The sequence below is a fragment of the Neodiprion fabricii genome, chromosome 6 (assembly GCF_021155785.1).
Source record: "Neodiprion fabricii isolate iyNeoFabr1 chromosome 6, iyNeoFabr1.1, whole genome shotgun sequence".
NCBI lineage: Eukaryota > Metazoa > Arthropoda > Insecta > Hymenoptera > Diprionidae > Neodiprion > Neodiprion fabricii.
The window spans coordinates 9,103,696-9,129,023 of NC_060244.1; the positions used below are offsets into that span (position 1 = coordinate 9,103,696).

The 25,328-nt window shown below is 40.4% G+C and overlaps 1 protein-coding gene across 3 annotated transcripts in view; it reads right to left on the reverse strand.

Moving 5' to 3' along the window:
• LOC124184285 (LIM domain only protein 3-like) overlaps window positions 1-25,328 on the reverse strand; it is a 104,511-nt gene that overhangs the window by 31,537 nt on the left and 47,646 nt on the right. For all 3 annotated transcript variants that reach the window (XM_046573828.1, XM_046573824.1, XM_046573827.1), the window contains exons 2-4: window positions 9,498-9,606; window positions 9,262-9,399; window positions 7,950-8,075 (exon numbers count right to left, since the gene is read on the reverse strand). In XM_046573828.1, the coding sequence (XP_046429784.1) occupies window positions 7,950-8,075; window positions 9,262-9,399; window positions 9,498-9,586 (353 nt within the window). In that variant the 5' untranslated portion in view covers window positions 9,587-9,606. The remainder of the gene's footprint in view (window positions 1-7,949; window positions 8,076-9,261; window positions 9,400-9,497; window positions 9,607-25,328) is intronic.

Consider the following 25,328-nt stretch of genomic DNA (forward strand, 5'->3'; position numbering starts at 1 on the left):
GTAAATAACATGCAGATTACGTGGGCGAAGGATGGATGCTGTCGGATTAGTGGTTTTTGCACAATTTTGTATTCACATTTTCTGTCCGTCATATCGCGTAATGTATCCTTGCTCGAGAAACGCTTCGGTATCAATTTTTCAAACGGATTTTTAAAGTGTACCGTGCAAATCGTCTATCCCAGTTTGGCGTTAAAATGGGTGAAAATGCGTACAAACGTAGTGCTAAACGTCAAAGCGCGCGAATACTTGGCAATACTTGCGATTTCAATTTTTTCTGACAAAGGATGAGGATATTTATTTGTATACAGCGTATTCGTGGAATGAGTTGTTTGCATAAAGTAATTGAATGCATACGTTTTCGATTAAAGAAGGTATTTTTGTGGGTAACGACCACATTTAATGTATTTAGCGAAAGGTTTTTGCACCAAGGGTGCTTTTTGGGAGGGATTATTGTTACCTGAAGACAGTTTCAGACGATTTTTAGAGGGTTGATACAGGAACAAATTAGTCATGATTTGTCAAAATTCAAGGAACGCCATTCCTTTTGTTCTGTACAAATAGTAGAACAATGCGACTTTTTAAAAATTTGTTTAATAATTCATAATTTTTTTTTGTACGGACTCACAGTTTTACAATTCGTCCCGCGTTTGGTTAATTTGGTTTTAATTAAATTCATTGGTGTGTTTTTACACCAGATCGTGCGTCAAAATCCAATCTTTTCGAAGTTGATCTAATTCGTATTGATCACTGTAATCACGACTACAACTAATTTCTTTGTTTTCTTGCAAACACGAAGCTGTTTGTTTCGAGTATTCAGACGATCGTGCGCTATTTTTTTACTCCAAAAATTGAATTCACCGTCGCGTTTTTCACTTCAATCTTCTTTCGACAAGATTTTCAATGACCCGCTTCAATCAAAATCATCCCCATGATGTCTCGACCATTATTGAAGTGCAGGTCCGCAAACGGATATCAGGTTTCGAAAGCCGGACGCCGCGCCGCGTCAAGGAGGGAATTCAGTTGCATTTTGAATTTTGGAAATGCAGTCCAGCCTCGAAGGGCTTCAATGTCCGACCCCCCTGCCCTTCTCTTCCCTCCCCTCGCGTCGAAAGCGAGTCGGCATGGGAATCCCTTTGTCATTCGATAGCCGAGACTCTCGTTACCACAGCTTTGGGAAACGCAATGTGCTTTGTGTATTCGACACCGATTTGTAATAAGCGACGCTTTCATGTCCGTCCTCAATAAATGCAATTTTAATACGCTGCGTGTGGCTCGGTATAAATATAAATCTGTTCATATGCCAGTTTTTCCAAATATGTCAATCTCAATCATTGTCGATCGATATTTTAAAGCTCTGATCGCATTCGACGAAACTTTATCTTCGAGCAAGTATAAGACTATTGTCAGCAGGTTTTTATAACTCAATATATACACTTTGAAGCTGCCTAACTATATTCGCTAATCAATGTTTGCTTGGTTGGATGAAAGTTTCATTTTATCTGAACAAATCATTTGATCAAATCCACACAAGAAATTCATTCAAATAAATTTATTCGATCAAAGTGAACCTGGTTTGAATAAAACAAAACTTATTTTCTAGCAAATCAAATGCTACTTGATGATTTCAGTGAATAGAATCACTAGTTCTTACGTGGATTCGTCTTTTCTTAAGACGAATCATATAATAGAATGTCCGTAACAAGTTAATGTACGCGATAATCTAAAACGTTTAATTTTCTTCCTGCTCTTTTTTTCTAGTTATTTTATTTATCTTCAATTCGGCGATCCTGGAATGGCTCTTATTTGAAAATGTTTATCAAATTCTCGTCACCTATTTCGACCGTCGCTTGCTTAATGTACTATAGACATAAAATTCGCTCACGCATGGCCATGTTTCATTTGCGTATATGAAACCCACAGACTTGCCACCCGGATGGATTAGAATCAAGAAACCACGGCTCCTAACTCTTGGGAGTGGAAACACGTTTTGCTAATTAATTAACTCACTGTACTTTACATTGCCTCTGTTTACGCATACATACGTATACGTTTACGTAAAGCTACCTATACATACATTGCACATACCTGAAACTCAAAGAATTATTCCGCATTGCTTTTTATAACCTTTTTATAACTAAATATATATATATATAGTTTTATATACTATATAGCATATAGTTTTACTTGTGTGATTCACAGCAATTTTTTTAGTACGTGATTCATAATTGATTTTAGGTCGAAATATGCAAATTTACAAACAGATTGCAGAATAATCAAAATTTCACAGCGAAAATTAGTTCACATAGATTTTTTTGGAAACTCTGTGGATTCTGAAAAAAAAAATGTAATCAACAAGACAAATCTTGAACGAAAGTTTCTGTCGATAAAAATTCGTTTTTGTTTTCAACCCCAAGTTTCAATTTTAAAGCTCGTCATGACAATAACTTTTATGCGATAGGCTTTTCGTTTATAATTTTATATTCCACCTAACGCACTACCATTCTCGGCGATATCCTTTCGCAGTCACTCGTCACAGTCCGTATGACAAACCTCGCTGTATTAATCCATGTATTTTATCTGTATGTCATACGCATATAACAAGGAGAGAACCCTTGTGCATTTATAAGATCTGAATTAGTTCATAACTGTCAGCCGAGTTAAGCTGGCGGGGTTTTTGAGACGCTGTCATGCAAAGTGATAGTTTAATCTCTGGTTTAAACTGATCCTAGAATAGAATAGGCGCTCCTGAGCCTCGCCTGGATTAACGTACGCTGGGCTCAACCGTCTCGCATGACGGATAGTTTCCTTCGCGTTGCCGCAAAAAGTTCGGGCACCTGCAGTTTCGGGGTTAAAAAATAGCCCGAAATTCCACGTGTAATTCAGTCGGCGTGGAAGTGCATGGATCAATCGGTTTAATCAAGGGTGAAATTTACTTCGCGTTTTACGAAGCTTACAGTTTTACAGAGGGTTGAAATATCCAATGTTTTATTCGGTTTTTTATCTAAACTTTTTCATATTCCTAGCTTTATCAATTCGCATTGTGCACACGGATTGGCAATTCGATTGCGAATTCCTGACGTAATTGATTCTCTACGAAGTTCACGTTTCACTTTGTAATTGAAATGTATTGGACAGGGAATTTGGACAAAAATGCGATGAATAGTTGCAGACCGTAATTCGAAAACCACACGCGCGGCTTCTGCCTGTTAATTAGTACCTATTACTCGGCTCGGGGGGAAATTTGTGAAATTCTAATCTGATAGGGTGTGGCGGGTTTTTCACCGCCGAAAATAATGCTTCGTATGCACCGATCGAATTAATCGCGCAATCCGTATTTTTTGCTAACAGGATGAAAAAATAAAATCGCAATGCGGGAACGTCCGGGGGGCGGAAAGAGAGGCTCGAATCGCTAATCTATGGACTACAGAATAATTAACGAGACATCAAATCCTGTTAAATGCTCCTGAATTAATTGGACAAATACGAAATTAGCCAGGCTATCCTGCAGCTCGGCTCTCGGTAAAATGATGCAGAAATTTGCGGTCTGGCAAATATTGTTCGACACTATACCGTAATATCGTTTGGCACGTGTGTTGCGCACTCGTCAACGCGGCAAGTTTTCAGCGGAATTAACGCGCGGTCGAACCCATATCGAAACCTCATTAAAACCGGTCCAATTCCGCAAACGAACTCGCAATCGGCGTCAACGATTCTATTCCCAATCAGTTCTATTCGGAATCTTTCATTCTCATCGCTATTCTAGCTGTAAAATTAAAACGGTTCAAAATCGCTTCCAAATCATCCACATTTGATTTTTCCACACAAAGGAAGAAATTATTTTACTTTACTTTGATCAAATTTTTCGTTGTTCAGCCAGCGAACTTAGCATCGAAATTTCGTAATCAACAAGCTTTATTTACCTGTGTATTCGGTGTTTTCAACAAAAAAAAAAAAAAAGGGAAAAAAAGGGTGGGTTTAATTATACGCACGTATATAACGAGGAGGGGGACAAAGTTATCTCGAGTTTTGTTTAAAGGAACTGTAATTATATGTATATATGTATGTTAAATCCTGTTTGCCGTTTGACCGTTAAGCGGAAAGATATTTTTTAATTTTCCATTTCAGTGATATCGCGATGCAGCATGTGACAAGAACAAACGCTGTGTTAAATTTTTTGATAAATATCACCCCTCGCATTTCATGTTTACATATTCTATTTCCCCCTCGTCGGAACGTGACCTCACATAATTGAACATAATTAGGAAGAATGAGTCCGTTTTTTCCCTAAATGTATTTATCGTACATATCCACATTCTATATCATCTACGTAACTTCAGAGTCGATTTTCGGATGATTTTCATTACCAGGCCAGGCCAAAACTAAATTTCATTTTAAATCTCAGCACGAAAAATCTGACCTATTTTCTACTCCGTATTGATTCCATGAATCCAGTTTCTCACTAGTTTCCGATATTTTTTATACATATTTTCTATCTTCCCTGAATTTGGATGTATGCGGTAGAGAAGGAGGGTTGAAGAAACAAAATCAAAAAAACCTCGTACGGTTTTTCGTGAAACAAATGTTGAAACGGAATTTCGCGGACTGAGAAACGACCTGCAAACATACGATTACGCTACGGTTGTCGAGCACGACGTGGTGACGCGATGGGTAGTTCATGCAACACGCTTAGCATGAGCAAACGTTGCAGCATCGTAACTCGATGAATGACGATGCCATTCTCGGTGGTTTCCCTCCCTCGCTTGCGCAACCGCGGATCATAACGTAAACTGTGTACTGCGATACCGCCACTTGAATTCGCACAATTCATTGCTGCAAGTTTTTTGCAACGCCACACTCGGTGGATCTGACAATTTTACCATCATTAATGTTCTTTTCGCTCGTTAATCGTAACTTTTTTCGACGTTGCAGGAAGAAATGGAATATGAAAGTCGGAATTCAGCCGTGGGGATGACGCGAAATTTCGGACAAAAATGAGGGTAAGTCAGAATTAAAAAGCACAGATTTATATTCTGAAACCATTCGACGTAGATTGTGCGAATTGTTTGAAATTATACTCTTCTTACTTACTTACAAGGAAGGTGGTGTACCAGGTCGATATCTCGAATCTTATTTCTTTTGTAATACGTTATTGTAGACTAAAATCTAAGCGACACGTATTTCTTTTATCTGCCATTAAACGCTTTGAGGGGGTGAAACCATCCTCCCAAGTAATTCATTTCGAGGGGCGATTTGGCAGTTTCACCCACAAGAACGTAATATTTTTAACCAATCCAACTGGAAAAGTTTTCTCATAACGAGATATGAAAAATGTTATTTTCTCAGTTAAAATAGAAAAAAAAATAAAAAAACCTTTATATCGCCCCTTGACATGCTTTACTTTGGAGGGTGGTTTCACCCCCTTGAACTATTTAATGGCAGATGTAAAAAACATACCTGTTGCTTAGCTTTTAGTACACTATAACATGTTACAAAAGAAACTAAATCGGAGAGATCGATCTGGGATACATTTCTTGTTACTGACCGGACTGTTTCTATAACGATGACATAATAATTTTGCTAACCATAATTACTTCTCGCAACTAATTAAATAATACGTACCGTTTAACGACGCGATGCGATGAATACGAATGAGATATCAGGCAGACCGAAATTGCATTGAAACGATAATTCCAATTTTCCGTTACAGCGGTAGATGATAAAATTCTAGATTATCGGTGATCATTTATGCCACCACGAGGCGGTACTGTGGAATTATATTCTCGCGTGAATGTATTTCACAATTTTACACACCGTACAATCATTTTCTGCACAACGCGTGTAAACGTGATAAAAATGTCGCGGGGATACTTGTCGAGTTGCAAAGTCTGCCACGGAATATTTCCGTGCGAATTGTGGTTAAATTTTCGAATTTTCGAAAGCCAATCACACGAATTGGCAAATTTTCGAGATCCGTGAGGTCCCATCGTACCGACGACGGTCGACTTATCAGCTCGCGACAATTTGTCCGTTTCGTACAAGTATAAATTTTTTTCCCATATCCAACAGCAAAGATCTTCGTCTCCTCTCCTTCGGCAAACTTGGGCAATCTCATCTCAATATTGAACGCTACTCGAGGATCGTGTACCTCTGATATTATTCTGTGAAAGGGGTGTGTATGCGTAGGCATGAGATTACTGCGCGGCCTTTACCAGGTTGCAAGTTTCGCAAGCCATCCCCTCGAATTGTTCCAAAGCGTTCCCCTTAGAATATCGTGATTTAATCAAGGTATTAGACAAAATAATTTGCATTTTACTTTCACCCTTCTCCTTACCACCCTTATCCTCTCTCTCTGTCTTCGCCATTCTCCGTATATGCTTCGAGCAGTTCCCTTCAGTTGTCAATTATTATCTTTCTCCATTTTAGGATGAGTTTAATTTAGATTTTTTCTCTGCCTCGTGATTGTGAAATTTGACGTTTAGTGGAATAAATTGACTCGAAAAATTTGAGTCTGTGATATCCAGCTTGTACATTATTCTAAAATTACAACTTGCGGTAGGATACGGTCGATTAATGAAAATACGTAACGTGTTTTTGAATAAATGGAAATCAACCCTTTAGAAAATGCATTTAACTATCCTAATACTCGATGAAAATCACTTTGCAGGCTTTGAAATATTAAATATTATATGCATTTCACTAAATTTTAATAAAAAATTGTACTAATAATGTGGTAAAGCGAAGAAACAAATCTTTATGTAAAAAATGGCATAAATCATTAAAAAAAACACATCTTTTTGAGTTCCGCGACCCCTAAATATCAACCGATGTCGATGAAACTTTGGGTATCACTTTTATTCTTTGTCTTCTATAACACATTGAACGAACAGCTTCAAATTCGGCAACTCGATTTTTTTGGCACAGTCCTCCTGTAAAAATTCTTCACCAAGTTCTCGGCACGTTATGTTTGTTTCGATCGGTGTTTCAATCTAACCGAAAATCTCAGACTCTGTTTCGTCGTCGAGATAAAAACAGTCGAGTCCCCATGACGGCGATAATAAACGATGAGATAATTTTCTCACCGTGAATTATATTCACCAGCTGGGGAGTTTTCTAGCTGTTTGGACCCGCGAGGACTGCAGAGTCGAGTTGAGCCAGCTCGACGGAGTTTGCAGCTTAACTCAGTTGTTGTGAATAAGTAAGCGAAGTGTTGTAAAGTTAGAGTTTTGGAGAGAGATAGAGATGGAGGGGGACGCAGGAATGGTGGGGTGGATAAATTAAATTGTTATACGGATGAGCTGCCTTCAGGAATATCCGAATGAGACGTGCGTCATCGGGTGTGAAGATTTAATTACCGAACGAATTGTTATCAACAAAGACGCGCGTCTCGCCGCGTTTCAAAACGCGTTCGTCACGCGTGACATACTCGCCGATTTTCCACCTCGTTTCAATGATTTATTTTCACTGTTTCTCATTTTGGTTAATTCTATAATTCTCTTGTTGCGGAAATAGAGAATACTGGAATTGTAAACAAAAGATTGAAAACGATGCTTCGTTTGAAATCGCTCGAAAATCTATCGAAATCCGGTAGATTTTCCTCGATTTCATCCAGTCACTGAAACCGTTTTTTATGCAGTAGTCAGTTTAGTATTCCCATTTTTTAGTCACAATCAATACCGGTGAAATATTGTAAAATTGAATATTTAACGATAACAAATAATGTTCCGAATAAAATGAGCCATTATAGAGTCAAATCGAACGAATCTAATAGATTTTTAGCCATTTTCAAGTGATTTAAATTGAACAGTGATTTGACAAATGCTAAATTTGCGATAAACTCGTGGTAAGGTTAATAAGAAGCAACGATTTTTTGCCTATCTGCGCGCCTATTACAAACATGCTGGTCACGCCATAACATTGCGTGCGGAAATATCTGCGATTAATTGGCTTACCGGTGATTGCACTGCTGACAAGCGAAACACTCCAAGTGATAAACGTTCGCTCTTGCTCTCATCACCATCTCAAATGCTGGTATAACTTTGCTGCACGCTGCACAGTAGCCGGTATTTCCAAAGAGCCTGAAAATTCAGGTGGATAAATAAACATTTTGACGCTGAGTCACGGGTCACAAAAAGTTCAGGTATAAAGTCAGACATTTTTGAATATCACCAAGCAGATTTTGACTGGAGTTTTCTCAGTTACTCGTCTTCCTTTTTCGTCGTACGATTTTGAATGAATGAGGATCTTTACTTCCCTTGAATTTTTCGGGAATACGATATATTTTAAATAGGAATCACATTGTTTTTTTATCGATAAAGCAACCGATCGATCTTCCCAGTGCCAAAATATCGTTCATGGTTAAATACGAAAAATTTTGCGCGACGTATCTGAGGCGCAGATATGAAAGTCCTTACTAGATTTTGCAGTGCAAGTGCAGCAGACACGATTTTCGCGTTAAGAAAATATCGCTCGTGAGAAAAATAAAAGCTGTGGATCTCGGTTTCGGAAACGGCGGATAACCAATACCGATATCCAATAAAAGGCCTCGTAATATCATTCTCAAATATTTGACCATTAATAAGGACAATAGTTTCAATAACTCGCAACGCGAAGCCGCCGCCAGGCAACCAGGCACCTGTGCGCTCCCTCGGGAGCCGGTAATCTCAACGCGGCTTGTTTGTTCAACGCGTGTTTATTCGGGTTGTAGATATATTCAATAAGGGAAATTCATCTGGAATATTCGATTTGTGGCACGCCGTTGACCCAAGGCTGTTTTGTAAATTTTCGTTTGCTTTTCGCCATCACATATCAAACTTTCGCACAATGCAAGTCCATTCGTCTCGCAATTTTTTTCAACGATTTTAACTGCAATCCCTGTTGGGCGGCTCCGTTAGAAATTGGACTGAGTTGACTGGCATGGAAAAGAGGATCAAGTCGACTTGTTGCCTTGTAGTTTTCGACGAAAGAAATAATACATTATGCAACAAGGGAATAAAGAAGATTATTACCCGCAAACGCGGTGAGAGGGAATAATATGCTACTTTCGTCCCACTTTTCATGTCGAAAAAGTTGACATTATGGTTGAGTATGGAGTGATATCACTTTTCATCCCGTTTTTTTTTAGTGGTTGAAAACTTGAGGAGTTGGACTGATTTACTCCTTTTTCCATCACAGCATATATAACGTATAATCCGAATTGAAGATCTCATCAAAGTGCAGCTAAAGCCTGTCTTGTTTTCCGTTTTATACTCTAAGCTGACTTACCTGAGATAATCTCTTTTGCAGAGTATCAAATTAGCTTTCGTGTAGAGCGTCGAGCCAACTTCTCCAAGCCTGCAGTCACAGCATCCGCATTTCAGGCAATCCTCGTGCCAGTACATATCCAGGGCGTTTAGAAGATACCTGCGGGAGTATTAATCGTTCTGTGGTAGATTACCGAAATTCGCACTAGACCGGCTCATCGTGCCAATTTCACGATTCCGACAAAGACGCGGACTTGCCTTTCGGTTATGCTCTTTCCGCACCCAGCGCACTCTTTTTGGGTTGTCCCATTCTTGGTCGGTTCCGTCTTGCTCACGTCCATCGTCATTTTCTCCCAAGTCAAGTATTCTGGAATCATAAAAGCGAAAAGCACTCGTGATAAAAGTCTGATAACAAGAAGAGACATTTTCATCTTTCGCAGATTTGATAAGTCCAGACTCTACGGTCTGCGGAATGACAGTTGCGGAGCATTGTTTTCATTCTTCCAAACTTTCTGACCCGCTGTAAAGTCGCCACAGACATTCAGGGCCAACTGCCAGGAGTTCGGGACAGAATTTGAGAGACTCCGCGGATCTGAAGGCAAAGTATTCCACCTGCTGACGTTTGGACAGAAAGTCGGAAGCTCTCGTTTCGCGTGAAGATTCGATCCTAACCGAACCGGTATAACGAATAGGTTATAACTAGTTCCGAAGGTAGAGGTAGAGGGAATAGTCGTGAAGGAAATCAAACTATCGTGCTCACGTTTGACCAGATGATCCCTTTCGGGGCATTTAACAAGTTTCAGAAACAGCTGTTACGCGAATCCCGCGTCGGGTTGTCTATGAGTAATTAGAGTTAAGGCTTGAGAATTTAACCGCGGTTACAGCCATCTGTGTCCGAGTCGGGGGTGCGCAGCTCGGTGCGGTCAGAGTTTAGAATCGAATTAGTTTGACCCCCGCCCTCCTCACCAGACCTCGACGTCGTGTTTATCCTCGCCCACCATTCCGCCAGATATTTGAAAACAACTGCAGTTTGTCAGGCACCGGATGTGCCTGGCTTTTACATAATTCATCCTGCACGGGCCCGAATTTGGAGAGCGATCCTCCTCAGCCATCGGATATCGCTCCTTATCGTTCCCCAGTCACCATCCACCGGCTGTAAGCCTCCATCCGCCCTTTCAAATCCAAGTGTCCAGGACGCCGGGACACGCGATGTTTGCAGGCTGCTAAAACTCCGCTCATTCCCCTCAGCAGTTATGAGCAAAGTTTATGTGGTTTCAATATGTCCTAACCGCTTGGACAGTGCGAGTCCCCCAACCTTCCACCTTCCACCACGGATACTAATATCTTCTCCGGGCTGCTCGGCTGCTTTGAAGTAAATTCCAGTCGTCCACTACCAAACGTCTGTCATCGCGTCCTCGATTAACCGTCTTTTCGTTCACTGGGATGGTAGTTACAAGTCCGTTCACTTGGCACTTGTCATCTTACCAAGTTTCCGTACCTACTTTTCCACCATTTGTCGATTCCCAATTCCGACTCAAAGACAGGCTTGGAACCAAGTTACAGCTCTGCCTAGTATCTCGAAAATCAGTGCTATCGATCCGCAAGAGGGTAAAGGTACCCTGACGTTTCCACGTGATTTGAGATTCTAGTTTTGAGGTCGTCACGAGTACATAGATCGGTGGACCAGGAGTCGGAAGAATTGTATGTATATTCAAATTCTTGCGGTTACGACACAAAGCTTTGTCGGTCAGGCTGAAATTTGGGAAAGTTGAACCGACTCCGACCCAAACCCGCCGCTTCAACCCCCAATACCACGGGAAACCGACAATTCCGCAGGAATTCTACGAAAACGCGACTTTACAACTCGCGTATCTCCCCTTTCCGCAGGACACGCGTTACATCGATTTTTCCGGCGTCTTTTTCATCGAGCGCAAAAAGAGCCGACGTGATTATCGAGGCGCGCGACACGCACCTTCGCTCGTCGGCTCTCTTTTTCCCTGAGAATTTGCGCGAGAGGGTGGATCGCCGATTTTACCTACCTGTCGCTCGGCGTAAACACCGGAGACGCAAATTCCCAAAACTTGGTTCAAGCCGAAATTAATCGAGTCAATCAAGATTATCATCTCCGGCGTACCCGGGCGTAATCTGCCAGGCAGCCAACCTCACTCGCCCGACCATCACCCCAGGGCTATTACGGCTGCTTGTTGGGCCCTTCGACTAGGGAGAACAAGGGGCGAGAGAGAGAGAGATAGAGAGAGAACTAGCTACCGGAACGGAGGGCAGGGTGCCGGGGGAGGTTCTCTGTCGAGGAATGCCTGGGTACATATTTGCGGTTTGTTAAAGATGAATTGGACCGTATCGAACGATGGGAAGAGAGAAGACACCGTTTAAAAAAATATCCAGTGATGATATTCGAGCCAGTTATGGGGAACGGGAGTAAAATAACATACCTTCAAATTCGATTAACACAAGGTCAAGACATCGACAATTTGAGAAAAAAAATTTTAATTTGAAGAATGTTCCAAATTATAAAATTTCGATCATTTTTATGAGAATCTAATGCTGTGCGGCGTATTTTCGTAGAGTTTGATGGACAATTTTAAACTATATTGATGGAGAAATCGACGGGATCGTGACAGTTTTAATTGAAACGCTGGAAGTGTGGAAATAAAATTGTTATACGGAGATTGTTTTGCTTTTCCTCTGACAACGAGTGAGTAGTTCGTTGATTATTTCGATCTATAAAAATTTCATGGGATTCCAAAAGATTTCACTGACTAGAGTTCGCACTAAACTCAACAGTCAACTTTCAGCCTTGGGGCCAAGACTAATCTCACAGTGTTGAAATCGATATGCACCATGTTCGATAATTCTTTCAGGGCATTCAAAACAGAAAGAATCAAAAGACCAATTACTGAACTTTACAAAAAAGCATCTTTTTTACGAAATCCGCTAGAAATGAGGCCTTCCATAATTTCGTGAAGTTGAAGTCACGATCGAAACAACTTTCGATGGGTTCTGTTGTGAATAAAATTGGCTCGAAGCGAAGCGAGGCTAACGTTTCGCGAATACTTATAAAACGATGGGGTGAGAGTCGAGAGGGAGAGAGAGGGAGAGAGAGAGTGAGAGAGGGGGAGGGAGGTAGGGAGAGAGATGCGTAGTATTTGACGGTTCAGTTACATCAGTCGATGATTAACAGAGGCACGGGTAAGTAATCGAATTATCGCTGCTTTGAGAAGCAGAATCCGTGGATGATTCAATCACCTACCTGACGTACTTGTTCGAGCCGGGTCACGTGGCATCCCTGGTAGTAACCGGGACCAAGCTCACTCGAGCTAATGTTTCGGTTAACCTTGTCAAGGGCATGAAACTAGAACTGGCTTTTCCCCCTTCGGTACAATGCTTCGATTCACCGATTTTCATTTGTTTACCCATTAAACTTGGACTATAGCCACGCTCTGATTAACGCTCAGGGGAGGATCGATATTCAACCGAGATTAGCTTGGGAGGTCGGTAATTATTGTTCAGTTCTTTATTTACTTTTATCAATATACGACGTAGAAGAAATTTCAGATCTTTTTTCACAACCGAAAACTTATGCTAAAAAGTTTTTTTTTTTTTTTTTCAAATGTAATCAGAAAGATGTTTTTTTAGCATGCCAGTTATTGTCTGGAAACACTTTATTTTACCTGAAGAAATTCTGAATCACTTCTAACGTGTCGAAGGTAATTTGGTTTTCAGATTTATAACGATTTTTATTAACTGTACGAAATAATTTTATTCCACTGTGCTAAGGAAAAGAGTTTATAAAGTGACTCGACTAAAGGGTTCGTTGAAAAAAAGTATAATATATGTATAATTAAACCGACTACACGTGAAGTCGAATTAATAATTTTGTAACGAATTTATTGAACATCAGAGAATCGCACGATTAGACAAAATAAAACAATTACATTGGAGGGTAAAACGCGGTTAATAGATGTGTGATACAAGGCAGTGAATTTCTGCAAACATGAGGTGTGAAAATTGCATTAACATTCAAAGTAATGCACAAAAAAATCTTAACGTTGAGACTATCGGAATTTGTTGATTCATGACTTCGGTTGCTTGACATTGAAATCCCTCGAACATGGACTACGGCATGAATTACGAAACGGAATAAAAAAACGCGACGGAATGAAATTTCGTCTTAGAAAATCGTTAAAACTATTCGTCGAGCAACTGCGAGGAGGGATAGTCGTGATTTTCGTTTTTCCCCTGATATTCTGCGCATCGACCGTTGAAAGCTTGGTGCATATATAGCGTAGCTGGTGCGATGTAACTTCGCGGGAGTGTCTCTCCCATCCGAAAGCTCCGCCTTCGCCACCTCTATATACACACCTCCGAAGGTTCCTCCCCCAGATGTTATCTATTAGAAAATTTCAACCGGGGTTAACAGTCGCCCCGTAATATAAGCGTTACGCTGAACGAACTCGTCGTCGTCGGACGAAGTTGAAAAAATGAATCTAGCGAGCTTTCGCGATTAGCCTTGTCTCGATTCTCGAATAATCCCAATATGCTCCACACGTGTTTTCTTTGAAAGCACAGCATTTTTCGTCTGTGCTTTGAAAGTTCGCACTTTGGTGTCAGCTACTTTTGTGTCGGAATTGAAGCTTGAGCTTTTTTGGTCTCGGTTACATCGAGCTCCATGACTGTACTAAATATTTAAACAAATTGGGAAGTTTGTGAAGGTTTATACTGTCCCCCGTTTTTGAAAAAAAAATATTCTTCATCACCGTTTTAATAATGTGATGATTGAAAAATAGTACGCGGTGGTAAAAGTTCGAAATTTGAATTTCTCGCGGAGCCATTCGTCTAATAATTCAAGAAGGGAATTTAAGCAGGCTGTCGGTGCTTTAAAAAAAAAATTATTTTTGTAAGTACGTGGGTGTCAAGGCCAATGTTTTCTAGATAATTTTTTTTTTCTTTTTTTTTTTTTGATAAAAACGACACTTGCAGCCCGTTTTAATTTTCCTCTTTAATTTTCTCGTCGAATATCCCGGAACATGGGATGTTTTTTATACATCTGTAAGTCGCGTCCCTTCGTATTTTCGTATTGCATTGAATGCTGGAAACGAAAAGTCCAAGGAAGAAGTGAAAAAAAAAACAAATGGAATCACCGGATACTAAACTGAAGCCATCTAGCTGATAATTACAAACAAAACGCTGTTTACAAATCGTTAATTATCTCGGAATCTGATATCGAAGTAACGACTCGACTAATTTGTAATGAAATCCGGGGCAAAATAATTACACGATTCAGTTTAAATTTGGCAGTGTTTTTTTTTTACGACGTACAGTAAATAACCATGTGTTGAGATTTTGGATCTAATTAGTAAATTACGCAAAAATTTGATCATTGAGAAAAACTTTTTTCAAAATGTGGTTTACAAATTTTTCGCAAAAATATTTTGTAACACGTACGTACGATGAATTTTTTCCTGTTACTTTTTCTACCGAGGTCAAAAATTCTGTCAGTCGTTACATTTGAACAGTATTTTCTATCCCGAATCGAAATTAAATGCTCCGTGGTGAAAAAATCATTGGCTAGAAAGTCACGTAATATTTTTTCGATAATACCGAATCGTAAAATGAAGGAAAAAATATGAGATTTTTACAATATAACGAACCTTCCGTATTTACAGAATGATTTGAAGAGCGTCCGATCAAGCCGAGATACGTGCTTAGATATAGCGATGAAACCGGAAGTCGTTTCGGGCATCAATTCACCCCCGGGAGAACCGCAATTGCGGGCGAAAACCGCGGGACCGGGGCTTGCGCTTATATATTTCGTTAGCTTTTGTCTTAATTTCTCCTGGCTGTTATCTTTTACTTTATATACACACCGCGTCCGGGGAGGTTAGTCGGGTCCATTAATTAGACGGGAGCGCATTAAGCCAGGCATTAATATACTCGCCTGTGTTTTGTTTTATCCTCCAGGAAGGACGCTCCCGGCCGTTGTACGGTTGTCTGGAACCGCCGCGCCGTTCCCGGTTCTCCTTCCTACTCCTGCGACTCGCTTCATCCCCAGGGACTGTTTAAATTTTACAAATCGTTCTGCGACCCGCGATCCCCGCGAAAAACGCGTCGCGACGAGATAAGACGCAAATTGATTAACCGATGTTAGAAAAACGACGCGGAATTATCACTTTTGATCACTGCTCGTGGGCATCTTTGCCATTTCCGTTTATTTTTTTCGCTTTTTTTCCGGATGTCTCGAGTCTTGACGAAAAATTTCGCACTACTTTTCGATGGATCTATAAAAATGTTTGTTTTCTTTGAAGTAGCCTCGAAAAGTGTTTTTTTTTTTTACATAGAGAATCGGAAGAAGAGCGGAAAAATTTGACGGAAAAATGTTCTATTTGAAAACAGTCATCTTCCGAAGGTCTAAAATTTTGAGACTATTCACATCTGACAGCGTATTAAAAATAGCAATAACAGCTTACCTGTAATTATCGAAATTGCCGTTAAGTATCATGTAACCAATAAAAATAAAACTGCCACGCACTTGAATGTTCATAGAATTATTTCTTATTGCTTCGAAAAATCAATAAAATAAAATATTTCTCATTTATATCAGTTATTTTGGAAAGTTCTTTTTACGTTCATCGAGATGTCTTTAAAATTTTCAGGTGTCAGATAACGAATGATTGAATAATTCCTACAACCAATTATTTTATTCTGCACGCGCGCGTTAAAATTCACATAAATCCAGCGTGCACAGTTTTGTCTTATTTTGCGATCGCCTTTCTTCTCGGGATGTCTTTTCACCGATCGTATAATGGAAACGGAATTTCACTGGAATCCACGCGGCCCTCCGGTCTGCCTGAATATTTCGCATGGAATAAATCTCACGTAACAGTGGCAGTGAAATCCTCATTTGCTAGGCGTTCAACCCTTGCTAATGGGTGTAATTTAAGGGATGTTTTAAGCTCCCCGAAACCGCATGTGAGCCATGGCAAAAACTTCACATATTACACTTGCTTGTGGAAACCCATTGCGACCGCGGTAATTAGACATTTGCATTCTGAGCGCGTCGACCCGAAGTTCGTTGCTCCAAAAATCTACCCTTAAAACTCAGAACTTCCAGCTTTTGACTGATCAAAGAGAAGTCTCATCGATGTCTTGTTTAGCCGAGTTATTATGCAATTCATTTTTTGTATTCTGATATTTTTGTGTTACTGTTACTAGGACTAAAATTTCTGCTGAAAATTACAATACCTGTTCAAATTTCTCAAATCACTAAAAAGCTTTTGCGTTAATCAACGATTGTTGATTAATGATCAACATCCTGGTTCTGAAATTTGATAAAGACACCTAAGAGGCATTAGTTCTATCTTTATTTGAAGTTTTTAAATCGAAACTAAAAAAGTTTTCTTGGGTTACACAAACTTGCGGTTATTATCGGAACTGAAAATTCTAATTTCATCAGAATACTGTATATTTTAGTAAATTTTTTATAATATCATCGAAGAATAGAGCGTACGATAGATCGATACATAAAATTACGTGTCTCAATCCAATGTGTAGCAAATTTCGTCAGCAATATCATTTCGAGTAAAATGAGTAGAGTTAAAATTGATCAATCAAAGACCATTTTTCAAATTTCAAAGCTCACAAGGATTAAAAAAAAAATATAAGTATCCTCCAGTCGTATTCCCTTCAGACATATGAGCGGAAAAAAGTCGTACCACTTTTGTGCCGTCACACATATGTGGGCATTTAAAAAAAAAATCTGTTTACTAAATCGATGTGACTGTTGTTCGGTTGATCATAGTTTGTGACGTCACTGCATCCGAATCTGCAATCAGCTTTCCAAAATTCAAAATGTCGGATCCAATATGACGGGAGCAAATTCGAAGAGTAGTTAGATTTCGATAAAAATTTGTATCCTCAGTGTTTGTATCACGTTAGATATTTTCTCGCATTTAGGCGCTCAAATTCAATTCGGAATTTAATTTGACAATCCCGATATTGGATCCGCTATTTTGAATTAAAAAAATCTGATTTCAGAATCAAATTCAGCGAACTTAAGAACCGAGAGTCGAAGAATAGATCTCGCGATAGCGAGATTAGACGATAAATGTATCAAGTTTTTTTTTCTGCTACAAAATTGGTACGGAAATCTCATTATCGCCACACTAAGAAGAGGCTAAGCTCGATCAGATGATTTTCGATCAGGTCTTCTCAGATTCTCGACTCTAGAATGCCGTCGTGTTTTGGCCATCGTGGGCTTCGTGTCCGTAGTTTGCAGACGATACGGGGTTTCGAGAAGGGTGGGAGGTATGCAATCAGATTACGCTAAGCTATGTTCGTACGTGCTTGCGTAGAGCTTTCGCCCCCCGACATCCACCCGCATTCTGTATCCCCCCTCTTCACCCGGCGTGAAATATATTTATTGTTGTTTGCAAAGCGGTACGTATGGCTGCCGGCGACGGTAAAAACGGGCAGAAAATCCGCGAGCCTCTCTAAGCCATCAACCCCCCACCGACACGCGGAGTCGGGTAAACTTTTAAATCGTGGAACGTCGCCGCACGCGAGCGTCCAAATTTATCTATTAGATATATTCGGTTTGAGGTAAGCGATCTGTCACTGTCGAGATACAATTTTTGATACAACTTTTAGAAAAACGCCAGCTCATTTTCACATTCTTTTCGTCGGCTTTTTTTATTTCTTCTGCTCTTTGATCAGTTATCGGTATTTTTATTTCTCTGTAGCTAATCTCTAACGATGAAGTTACACAGTGATTTGGTGCGACTCGTGTAAATATTCCCTTAACGACGTTGGAGATTTTGCCTTTTTAATAACAGTCTTATCAATGATTAATTTTTCTATATTTCCGAAGATAAAACCAAAGATTCACTTTTTCGATTCATAATTAACCTGAAAATGAATCGAATAAAATTTTATCAACGAATTTTACAAAATTTCTCAAATTTCTTACATCCAATTTCAAGAAACATACGAGTCATCGTTCCAAAAAATTTCCAATCAAGTCAATACCAATTGGTCAAAATAATTAATGAATTAAAAAGGGTTCCTTGTTTGTTGTCGTAAAATAGTAAAAACGTTAATAAATTTGTATATTTGACCAGGTAGAAATTGTCCAATATCTTTCCGATAATACAACGAAAATAAACTTTTACATTCGTAATTTAACTTACTCGAAATTTCCTTCAAAATTTCTGCGGCATTTCCCGTATAAAAGACAATAAATAGTTTCATCCTGCGGGATGATCGCGTGACTAATTCAGAACTGATGATCGGCGTCGAACTAAATCTGACGACAAAAGGGATGCTGTGTAACTACTTGGGGGAAAGTTTTATCTTCCCTGGATTAATGAACGGATTAAAGTATTTGCCGCTGGATGCGGGCTGATTGGGGGTGAATGTGGGAGGGATGGGGTGGGGGGCGGGGGCGGGGGCGGTGGCGGGGGGGGGGGGGGGGGGGGGGGAGAAATCGGTAGGGGATTAGAACTTGATTGGCTAATTTGTAAGTGTCCCTGGCAGCGCGGCGCAAACTTAACAATCGATTGTTCGGCTCTCCGCAGGCGTACGAGGAAGAGAAACACACGCACGAAATTTTCTTCACTTTCTTCTAATCCGGCGATTACTAACAATTGGATACGTGATCGTCATAAATCGATGCCACATTTAGGTGTCGATAATACTGCAAGGATTCTTCGTTGTTACGCTGTTGGAAAAATTTAACCAAACATAATCCCTCAACAGATCCAATTTCCATTTACGTTATTTGTCACATTTTTGTTAGTAAATATGAGACAAATTTTTGTAAATTTTAACATTTAAATTGTCGTATCAACATTTCATTTTTGTAATTTGAACTTTTCTTTTCAGCGAGTTATACGTTGATAAATGGTTAAATCAATCCGAAAATATTAGCGGACATGCTAGGAGATTTTTTTTCTAACCATGTACGATCAGCCGCATGTTTTAACTTTTCAAAAGCGAATTTACGGTCTTTCTGCATTCGGGTATTTGAAGCACCATACATGAATCAACTGAATTCCTAGCACCCTTGTAACAGAATGCCCGTTTTCTATTGCAATAATTTATGTTATGTATTGAATAATTTCGTCGATAAAATTTTCTTCATCACCACTTTAATACGACAGAAGACAAGGTATAATAATTTTATCAAATCATTCGAATTATTTCGTGTATAAATGTATACATTATGTCTATAAATAAAATATATAGATAAAGAAGAAAAAAAAAAAAAAACTTATCACGAGCATCCAATTTAAAATTTCGCCTCGTTTTCGCCTTATTTCATCAGTCGGTTTCCATGTATCACCTTTCGTAATTCTGACAAATTAGTTTACGCGTTTTCATAGCTTTGTCCTTGTTCGTTTCCACCGCACTTTTTTTTTCTCTAACAATCACGACGAATGTTAAGATCCGATTATAAATCGTATATTTGACAAATTTTTGGCTACTCGGAGAGCTCACTCCATATTTCCTAAGATTAGACACGTGTCAATTGTTCGATACATCTAAGGTGAAGCATTCAGCTGCGTTTAGTAAATCGATGAAATTATATTTAGGTTATTTTCTCTATTCCATTACAACTCGAAGAATCGTCAAATCCTACACATCTTGACATTTTTTAATCCTATCGGTAGCCGAATTCCATTTTCCAGGAATGGGGCAGGCGATCGGTGACGCAGAAACGGAAGACAGAGTCACCTTTTAATCCGGTAAATTCGAGCCTCGGAACAGGCTTTATCTACGAGAATTCAGCTGCAGTGGTCAAGCCAAGTTAATGTGCGGCGGACGTAGGTGGCTGACCGCTCGACTGATTTACATCACACCCCTTTGCCAGGGGGCGGCGGGGGCAAGCGGAGGGAAAGGATTGCGGTCAGCTGAGGGATGTAGCGTGTGATCAGGGTACCGGTTCTCATTAAACACCAGCAAGAGAGGGACCCTTTGACGAAGGGCCTTCCGTCCTCCGCTAGAATAAAAATCACGGGGAAATCCGACCGACGTATCAGCTGCCTTTCCCCTTTTCTCTTTCTTTTCCTCTCGCGATTCCGAAAGTGAAAATTTTGAATCGCCATTTTTTTTTTTTAACATCAGTGACTTCTGAAACATTGGAGAACAGGTTTTTGTCGAGTAAGATATTTTCGCGACCTCTGTGAATTTTTACCGTCGAAAGTGAACGGCATAAATGAAAATTTCGTGATTTTTTTCCTTGCCGTTGGAGGAAATTTTCGTTCGTTCGCGAGTCTTATTTTTTTCGCGCCTAGTTACGTCGCATTAATAATAAAAGTTTCGCTCATTGTGTCCGCCCTTGTGATGGGAATTGATGGGGTATGCCGGCGGGCGAGGGGCATGTTTTGTCTTTACGTTATGAATGGTTCTTATCGGCGACGAGTCCGTCACGACGGTCGTTTTGTCCGGGTGTCCGTAGAACTGTCTGCGAATTGCAAGGCGGCAGGAAACCGGAAACGGAGCGTCTGGACCGACGCTGCTTTGTAACGTATCGTGGAAAATATCGAGACAAAAACGACACCAGAACCGAAAATGTTTTTTCTTTTTTTCGTCACATACCGCTGTTACGATAATAAAACGAGTTTACAAATATTTTCCACATCCTGCAGTAAAAAGAAGAACGAACAAAAAAAAGTAAGTAAAATAACCAAAGCCTTACAATAATTCTTGCGAAACGTTCGCGGATATTAACGGAAAACGCAACCGTAATGAAATTATTCGCTTATCGAGGAAAGTTGTGCATTTGCGTTTGTATTTTTTCTCAAATAGTTAAACAATTTATGGTCGAGGCGTGTATACACCATGCATATATATATACATATATTGTATACCTACACAACCAACGCACAAAAGCAAGATTAATAATGATTTAATTAGCATTCCTATGAGTTTGTGTACAAATCAAACGAGCGAAGGGAAGGCGAGAGAGAGAGAGAGAGAGAGAGAACGTGGAGGGAGAACAAACACCGAAGCTTTCAAGAATGTTTATTAATTACGGTATTCCCTCCGTCTGCCGTTGGGGCTTCACCTGTTCGTTCAACGATTCAAACTGTTGCCGCCCGCGTTGGTATATAAAACTTTTCTATTAAATCACGCGGCCTTCTGAAATTTCCCTAATCGACGCCACGTGTCGTCTTACTTTTTTGCATAAATATATTATAGAGCCGTAATAAAATCTCCCTAGTCTTCGTAAAAATATTCTCGAGAGAAATAGGTGAAATGGAAACGAGAAAATAAATGAAAATTAAAAATTCAATCTGTCACGAGCCGCATAAAAATACAGACAAAGACAAATTTTGGTATTGTTCTTACAGGATGTGGAATCAATGTTTTTCATTGCAAAGAAAAATATTTATTGAAATCTTTATTGAAATCATTTTCCATATTGGTCACAAATATAAAAAATCCAGAGCCTGAGTGATTCGTACGGATCGTCAAAGACAAATAAATGTATTCTCGAAAAAAGTAAAAGATTCCGCAAGTATGTCGGACGCAACAATTCAAAGTCACTGGCAATTGTGACCATGAAAAAATACGATAGGCCTTCGAACTGACCGATCGCTCTCAACGAAAATTGGTCCGGACTCGGTTGGAGGATGAAAATCGATACGTAGAGGGGGGGTTAAGACTCCTGAAAGATTACAGAGCTTGGTAAACACACAAGACCCGCTCTTTCCCCCGTCTTTTGGTCAACGTGCCGATGGAGTTGAATCGAAGTGTGAATTATCCGGGCTTCGAGGTCCGCGGGTTCGGCTTTGTGAACTGGAGCCGGAGGCAGCAAATAAAAGCGAGAACCAGGGGAAAGTGTCGAAACCAGGGCGCGTGCAACCGAGAGGATGAAAAGAAATAAATAAACTGGTATTATTGTTTTGGTGATGAATGCGCGGGGAATGATGAAACCTGAAAAGTGCACGAATGCGCGCGGTGGAAAAAATATCAGACGTAATACCGCGACGGTAACGCTGCGGGTGTTCCTTGCAGCGAGGGTGGAAATCTACTGACCTCGTGCTTCGACGCGTTTCGCGAAGCGCGCGAGAAAAGGTTTCGACGAAATATTCCCGCCCTCGGATTTATTGTAAGTTGAACATTACACAGAAGTTGGAAACGGCCCGAGAGATATTCTTCTGGATATATTTATACGGTTTGAATCCACGTACGAGGATCATTCTAATGGTTTTATTATACTGATACGCTTGCGGGGCTTCGCGCCTCGTGTGTGCGCCTCTTTTCTCACTCTTTTCCCGCGGAGTTCTGAAAGGGATCGTACACCGAGATCGACAAAAGAACCGGTGTGAACAAAAGCACCAAATATACGCCCCATTATGCAATTCGATGTGGAAAGTGAAATCAGACCGAAGCGTCAACCTACGATTTGACCTTTTCCAAGTAAAAAACGGGAAGCTGAGCTTTCAGGCCTGACGTACGTGCGATCTCTAAATCATGGGAGACCCTTTGTAAGCAGGGTGTAAGGAAGGGTCATTAGGGTCCTAAGCAAAGACTGACCAAGCCGGGGCTTCGGACCCTCTTCACATACTCGCCCTGCGATCTGCGTAATTATCGGTGAATATACACTCCGCGGTTACGTCAGCAATGGTCATTTCCGTTATCGGACACTCCCCAGACTCGCCTAGCTTCTGTCTAGCCGCGGATGTTTGCTGCCCCAGCTAGGATTCGGCGGGGACTCATAATTAATCGACCACCGGCCGACATCGATGACTCGGCGTCGAAACACTCGCTCAACGTTGTTAGAATTTCAGTGCCGATATTCCACCTCTCCGGCCACGAATATATCGAGTCACCTCAGCTGTAAACCACATGACACCAATAGAGTCACATTTCCAGTGTTGCATGGTTTCTCTATTTTCAACTTTTATCAAATCAATGACTTCTATTCGTTAACCTTATTATGTGGTTCACTTGATTTCCGACGATTACCTAGGGGTTTTTTTTTTTTATTTTCTGAGTTCTACGGATTCCGAGACTAAAATCACTCGGTGTATGGGAAATTAACAACAGCGCGTTTATAATGAGAAAGTTATGAATGGAATCAACGGAAAACAGTCGACATTGATGGTCATGGATTGAAATCATGCATAATTTAGCGTTTACCGCAAGACTGACAATGATTTCTAGGGTTTTCGAATCTTGTTGTGGCGAAATTTACAGTAAAGAAATCAAACTTTGACGAAACCACAAAGTTTCGAATGATCGGAAATCCGAGGCTTAAAGTTTCGAAATCGCAAAATACCGAAAGGGCATAACTCCGACAAGTCAATGTTCCGCAAGTGCGAAAATGAGATGATTCTAAAATCTGAACCATCGAAATTCCGATTGATCCAAGATTTTCAGTTCTGCGAACTTGGAGCTTGGTGAAATTTCACTACTTTGAGCTTTCTTTGTTTTGTATTTTCGACATTCTTACGTTCGGAATTCTGGTCAATCTAATTTTCGGTATTCCTGATTTTTTACACCCACTTGTTGAGTAAACTACGCTGCGTGGGTATATTTTAACTTTCGAAATTTTACCCTGTCGAAACTTTGCTTTTGGGAACTTTGCTCTATCGCAACTTAAATTTTCGGAATCCTGCATTTCGGAACTTTGAGCCGTCGGCTTTCCAACCATTCGAAACTTTGTTGTATCTTCGTCAGTTTGATTTCTTTACTTCAAGTTCTGCCAGCAAATAATTCGGAATCAGGCGCTTTCGAAACATCGATCTCGCCGCGTTGTTACGCATTTATTTCCAATGATTCTCCGTGAATTATCATGGAATATTAAAGTAATCGAGTTTTCTCAATCTTGCAATTTAATTACCAGCTGTTAAACTTACGACTTCCTCGAGTGAACGAGCGGCGAAAGCTTTCGTCTCATTTCTATTCTGCGTCAATGAAGTGGACACGCGGATTCGCGAATGAAGGATCAACCAAGCGGCGAGAGCAGCTACCGCGAGTATGAAGGGACGTTGCTTGGGGCAGGGGGGATGAGGGGGTGGATGAGAAGTTAGTTGGTAAATCAAAGCAGATGTTTCGAGCGGGGCGAAGAACGTCGGGTGGTGTACCCCTGAGAAAAGTTAGCAAAGTATTATAGCTCCCTCAAAGAATCAACAAGTATCCATCCAGCCCAAGGTATTCCTACTTGGCTGCGTCAGCCGCATAACCGAGTCGAGTCCTCCCCCTCCTTTGCCGAACTGCCGCCACAGCCACCGGTGGTGTATGCGAAGAAGTAATATATCACGAACCCCGCAAGACCCTGACACCCCTGTCACCCCTGTCGCCGGCTTAAGCGAGAGCACCACTTCGATTAAGTGTTCCTTTTCTCGGGCGAGTCAATCTCCGTTTCGGAGGCGATAATCATTTTCCCCGTCACCCCAACGTCAACTTCCCTGTACAGAAATTTTACTGTCACCTCGGTGCCTCAACGACTCCGACAATTCCGAAAGTTTTTCTTGAGGGTTATGCGGAGGGCGCGCGAGTCGTCGCCGAGTGGTCATCGCGATGCTTGGGAAGTCGGTGAACCGCGCTGCATCAATTCGAATCTGAAAATCAGCTTCTCTTGGTCGATTCATTTTCTTCAATTCTTGGTCTTTCGCGACGTAATATGGCTGCGCGTTCAAGAATGCGTCGGGTGAAATTGAGGTTAATCATCACTAGTTAGAAAATTCACGGTTTCAATAAAAGCCCACGCCGATTAGTATAAAATTAAACATCATCGGTGTAAATTGTTCGATTCTTGACACCCGAGTGGTTTTAAAATCAACACCAAAATTGTGTCGAGTTCTGTAGAATATTTTCAGTGTTATATCCGACACCGCATTTGTCCAACGGTGCGGGTTGGATTGAATTGAAACAGTACCTCGTCAATATAAAAAAAAGAAACAGAGGAATTAACGAAGTAGCAAGGAAGTACCTCAAGTTCTCAACGAAGTTTGGGACAGATAATGCTATTCTGCGTTTTTTTTTTCCTCCGAAATAAGAATGAAACATAAACCGCAGATAGCCAACCCTAGAATAGAACTTAAAAAGTGCCAATTACACTTG